Source organism: Cynocephalus volans, chromosome 2 (genome assembly GCF_027409185.1).
Source record: "Cynocephalus volans isolate mCynVol1 chromosome 2, mCynVol1.pri, whole genome shotgun sequence".
NCBI lineage: Eukaryota > Metazoa > Chordata > Mammalia > Dermoptera > Cynocephalidae > Cynocephalus > Cynocephalus volans.
Genome location: NC_084461.1, coordinates 223808182 through 223814197, shown reverse-complemented (window position 1 = coordinate 223814197; position 6016 = coordinate 223808182). Strand labels below are relative to the sequence as shown.

General features: G+C 43.4%; 1 protein-coding gene across 1 annotated transcript; it reads left to right on the top strand.

The window, feature by feature from the left end:
* Window positions 1–4236: 4236 nt before the first annotated feature.
* On the top strand, window positions 4237–5223 carry LOC134370900 (olfactory receptor 13A1). The gene has a single exon (XM_063087833.1). The coding sequence runs from the start codon at window positions 4237–4239 to the stop codon at window positions 5221–5223; it is 987 nt and encodes a 328-aa protein (XP_062943903.1).
* Window positions 5224–6016: the final 793 nt, after the last annotated feature.

The following is a 6016-nucleotide window of genomic DNA, read 5'->3' as shown; positions in this document are numbered from 1 at the left end:
AGTATATCACATTGCTTAGTAAAATTAGAACTGTTTAAAGTGCCTTTTAATAACAAACCCACTTAACTCTCTAACCAAACTCATCAGTCGCTTAATCAATAGCTATGTGTTAAGTGCCAGTTATGTTTGGGCACTTTCCTAGGTTGGTAGGTAATAGATATCTACCCTGTTCTCTGCTTGCTAACCAATACAGAAGAAAAAAAAAAAAAAAAACAACAGGTGCCAACTTGGGGGAAGAGTAGATAAAATATCGCCAAGCTCTTTTCATGTATTAGCACTGTGATAATAAGGTATTTTCATTATTATAACTGAGTCCTGGAGAGGTTAAAAGACTTGGCCAAAGTCACACAATCAGTAGCTCTCTGGGTTGGGATTTGACACCAGGTGTGTAAAGACTCCAAAGCCCATGTTATTGCTACCAAGCCTGGTGTGGAATCCTGAAAGTAACAGAGGATCAGCAGACAGAGTGATCATTTCCCTCCAGGGAGCAGGAGAGGCTTGGTAGAGGAGATGGAGTTAGATCTGGGTGGGATTTGGATAGGGAGAAAAAATATGGGGATAGAGGAAGAGAAGTAGCAAAGAGGTAAGAGAGCCAAGGAGTGCATGAAGGACGGTGGGGTCTAGTTCTGTTAGAAGGAGTGGTTTGTGCAGAGGAGCACAGGGATACTTGCCCTGTGCCTCTAGTCTTCCATGGAAGGCAGTCCAGAAATTCTAGTTGCCTGTCCAACACACTGTCCCCAGTCCATAGTTGTGAACACATTACTCTGAGCACCTGAACCTGGGTCTCAGATTCTGTGAGCCGGGACAGAAGGTGTGCCCTCCTGCCCCCTACTTGGGCTTACACACTTTTCCACACATTTGGATCAGAAGTCTGAACTGGCCTTTGTGTGAACACCAAAGACAGCCACGTCCCCAACAAAGAGGCACTTAATTTAATTGCTCCTTCAGGGTCCACTTAGAGTAATAGCTGTGAACATCTCTCCCAAGTGTCTCCCACAGGCAGCAACAAACTTGGATAAAGATGAGCCTCAAATCTTAGAAAGATCAGCTTAAATATGGGAAGAAAACTCTCACTCTGTCTAGACTGATCTTGTCACAGATTGCACACTGCCTCAGTGCCACCATGATTCCAATCTCAGTTATGGTTGACAGAGAGAGGATGAACGTGCATGAAATCTTTTAGTTCCACTAATTTGTTCAAGGTAATTATGAGTGTTCTGAGGATCGTTCAATCCACTGGGTGATATAAAAAGATGAGAAAAGTTCTCATAATGCTAAGTCTGCTTAATTTGGATCATTAACTGTATGAAAGACCTGATGGGTTTTGTGTAGCTGACCTAGAGCCAATAACATTTGACTATTTCTCCCTGTGTACTATTGCTGTTTGATCAGTAAATGAAATCATAGAGCAAATGAAATGCCAAAACCGGCTGAGAGTTTGGGGTTTGTATTCCACACCTCACCCATAAAAATGATCATATAAATTCTTGGTTGATTTTTCTTTTTCTCGGCTTTTCTTTGACATTTGATGGGGTTGAATTTAGGGAGGCAACTAACAAATTACACTGCAGACAGTTCTGAACTGGAATCCCAGGTCCTTGGGACTAGATATTAGGTTCATCACTAATACTCTGTGTGACTAGAGTAGGTCACTTAGATTCATTTGTGACTTTCCAATAAATAAGTCAGACAAGGTCATCCTCAAAATGTCTCTTGAGTTTAAACCTGAACGTAGGAGATTTTGGCATGTTTTGATTTTTAGTTTTCTGTTTCTGAAATATGTGAAGGTAGATATTTCTTTTGTAAACATATTTCAGGAACAGCTGAAATATGACTGGCTGAGGTCCAACAGATTTCATCGTCATTCTCTTGGAAAGACTCTTGGTGTCCTGATTCTCTCATCTCTTACTGACCAACTGGATGAGGAGACTGTCCACCTGCCCTGGAAATTACAGTGAGTGGTAATTTCTTAGGGGTAATTTGTTCCTTGAATGTGAAGGATTTGTTGAAACGTTTTTGTGCTTAGCACCTGTTCAAAACCTCCATTTGTGTTGCAGGATTTTTTTTTTCTATCCTCACTCTGGAGCTGAGTTGAGAGAGACTGGGTTTAAGGTTTCCTTCATAATAGGTTCTCTTGGTGCCCCAGTAATAAAATGTGATAGGCCCGGCACATTCCTTCTCAGTAAGTGTTTGGTGGTGGAAGTCCTATTAGGACTCTGGTTTGTCTGTAGTATGTACTGTGGAGTGGACCATGGTGGCTGGGGGGCCATGGAGGGAGGTCATGAGTGGGAAGTGCAGAAATCTTACACGGGGACATCAGTGGGCGCAGATCCAGTTCTCTTCCTTTTCAGCCCACCTCAGCTTTCCAGCCTTGCAGTGGTCCCTGGGGTTAAAGAGGAGTCACTCGCTGGGCTGTGGTAAGGTGAAAGTGAGGATGCAGTTATTTCTCCAGATCCCCAACTCAAACCGAGCAAAATATTTGTGTTCCAAACAAAAGTGAAATCACCTAAAATATGTTGTATTTATTATATCCACCAAAGTTATTGAGCTGTTCTGACACCTTGCTGCTGGGCAGAAACATAGATGGAACTTCATCATTTCCATCAGCTTTAAGCAGAGTCCACATTAACATAGCCTTATTGCTCTGAGTCAGACGGATTTTATGCTCTTCTACTCAGAACAGTCTTCATCTTACAAAATGGCGATATGACCTGAATTGTAGGTGAAGTTTAGTCATTTTGTGTAAACCTTTCAATGTTAAATACATTTCTTGAAGTTCGATAAACACCCCACCCCAGAATTCTTAATTAAAAATGAATATTTTCCTTACCTCTTTTAATGAATAAAGATTTCAAGTGCAGGAAAAAGCAAATGTGGTACTATGCTGGTTTTATCTTAAACAATACAGAATGTGCACTGTCTTGAGAATAGAAACCGTTCTGCTGTAATTCATAATGGACTGTATTTTTAGCATTATTTCAACAAACATATTTGAGTGCCCACCCACTGCAGGCCAGGCTGGGTGCCCAGCAGGGATTGTCCAGTGATAAAAGGGGCATATGTATCAGCCTTAGGGGAAACAGGTGTGTAATCTGGTCAAGCAGTGGCATGTGATGGGTTCTAGGACAGTCAGTACAGAATCTTTAGGGACACAAAGGAGAGAGTGGTCATTTCTCCCCAGGGAAGGGATGTTTGGAAAGGAGGGGGCTGATGATTGACCTGGTTCATAAGAAGGGCAGTTCTGGCTTGAGGGGGTTGCAAAGACAAAGCAAAGGAGGCCTGGCGTGGCCTGGTGCACTGGTCAGACTGGGAGTGCTGCTGAGGCTGGACTTTGACTTCGACGGTTAAGATGATGGGAAGGGAGGCTGGAGAGGAGGTGGGCCCAGGGGGAGCAGCTGGGATCATTTATTCTGTAAGCAATGGGGAGCCACAGAAGAATTGTTAGAAGGAGAATCGCATGATAAATCTGTCCTTTAGAAAGATCATTCTACAGAAAAATCAGAAAGTACGGATCAGTAAAAACAAGGAAATGAAAATCAATCAGTCCATCCCCACTGTTCAAATGATGGTCTATTACTCACCAGTTGTTTTTCTTACAGGTGCCTAGACGAACATGCTTTTCTTGTTAAACCCCAAATGAAATCCTATTGTACATGCTGCTTTTAATTTTTTGTGTTCTCTTTTTAAAAGCAAAGTAAAACGCATCCAAAACACCATTTTGATAATTACACAGTATTATATTATATCAATATATCATAATATACTCACCTTTAAGAGTATAGGTTGCTTTTAAATTTTCACTATTATAAATAGCACTGCTCTGACACCTTGAAGATGTTTTTAATTATTTCCTTAAGATAAATTTTCAGAAGGGAAATTTTTGGCTCAAATGAAATACATCTTTTAAAAGGTATGGGTCTTTGTACCTGTTCTAATGCTAACAAGTATCATGCTTTTCTAACTTTGCCAAATCATGGATAATAAAGACTGAATAATTAATTTAATTTGCATGTCTTTGACTGAGGTTGAATGATGCTTTGTGGGCCCTTTGTATTTATTTTTTATGACCTGAATGTTCATGCCCTTTGCCTATTGTAATATTGGTGTGTTTGTTTTAATTAACATGTCCTAGACATCAACATAGAATCATTCATGCCATCATGGGGTGTATGAATGAACCATGGTAGCAGCCTTTCTTAGGACACCTGTCATTTCTCTCTCCAGCCCTGCAATCACATGAAGCAGTGGGTGGAGATTCACCTGATAGTCCCAGAAACCCCTCTCGGCCCAAGCACCATGAGTAACCAGACACTGGTAACAGAGTTTATCCTGCAGGGCTTTTCAGAGCACCCAGAATACCAGTCGCTCTTATTCATCTGTTTCCTCTCCCTCCACTCTGCGGCCATCACAGGTAATGTGCTCATCATCTTGGCCATCGCCGTCAGCCCTGGGCTTCACACCCCCATGTACTTTTTCCTGTTCAACTTGGCTACTATGGACATCATCTGCATCTTCTCCGTCATGCCCACGGCACTGGCAGGTCTGGTGTCAGAGGAGAGCTCCATCTCCTATGGGGGCTGCATGGCCCAGCTCTATTTCCTCACATGGGCCGCATCTTCAGAGCTGCTTCTGCTCACGATCATGGCCTATGACCGGTATGCGGCCATCTGCCATCCGCTGCATTACGGCACCGTGATGAGCAAGGCGTTCTGCAGCATGCTGGCCGCAGGTGTGTGGGTGCTCTGCGCCTTCAACACGGCCATCCACACGGGCCTGATGCTGCGCTTGGACTTCTGTGGCCCTAATGTCATCACACATTTCTTCTGTGAGGTCCCTCCTCTGCTACTTCTCTCCTGCAGCTCCACCTATGTGAACAGTGTCATGATTGTTCTGGCGGACAGCTTTTATGGCATATTGAACTTCCTGATGACGATCTTATCATACTGCTTCATCATCTCCAGTATCCTCAAGATGCGGACTGCAGAGGGGAAGAAGAAAGCCTTCTCCACCTGCTCTTCCCACATTGCTGTGGTGTGCATTTACTACTCCGCTGTCTTCTACGCCTACATAAGTCCCGTCTCCAGCTACAGCGCCGAGAAGAGCAAATTGGCTGGCGTGCTGTACACCATGTGCAGCCCTGCCCTCAACCCCCTCATCTACACTTTGAGAAACAAAGAAGTCAAAGCAGCCCTCAGGAAGCTTTCCTCCTCCTTCAGAAATTAATTTGTGTCTCCTGATGCTCTTTTCCTTGGAGACTGAGGTTTTAGTGGGGATTAACCTTTCCATGAGGTGTCTGATGAGCAAGTTCTAGACTGGAAGGTAAGTAAACCTGTCTCTCCCACCCCAGTGGGGTGCCTGCACTGGTGAGCTCAGAGTTCTGGTGCCCTGAGACAGGCCGATGTGAGGATTGTGGTGGGTGGGAGCCCACAAGCCTCTGAGACATGGGGTCTCATGGTCTGACCCCAATGTGATGTCATTGCTAAGTTGGCAGGGAAACAAAGCTCTCTGGGAGAAGGAAAATGCTCATTGTATTTTAGATTTAGAGCCATATGAAAATGTTTTCCTTTTCTTTGTTTTATTTTGTATGCACAATGTCCAGGTGTAAATCCTGAAATCATACCTAGAATTTAGGTGTGTGAGCCTGAAAGGAATTAGGCAGGATGTGTGAACCCCACAGTACTCGGAGGACTGTCAGACTGAAGAATTGCTTTAAGGTGACCACTGGCCCCTAAGAAACCTTCTGCTCCTGTTATCTTACCTCAACTGTTTCCTCTGGAGTCAGCTGGACTTACAAACAGTTTCTGATTTTAATGCAATTTGTTGTTAACTGTTTTTCTCTTTTCTTTTCACTAACACTCAAACTGTAATCAATGCTTAGAATGACCACTTTGCTCTGAATGTAGAAATTCCAATTTTAACACCTGATGCATAGGTTATGCACCTAGAAAAATGCCCGAGATTTTCCACTCCTTGACTTCGTTTCAGATCTGACCTACCTCATTGGCCTGGAGTGTGG

Coding starts and splice junctions, on each gene's coding strand:
- LOC134370900 (XM_063087833.1), top strand. CDS start 4,237: ATGAAGCAGTGGGTGGAGATTCACCTGATAGTCCCAGAAACCCCTCTC.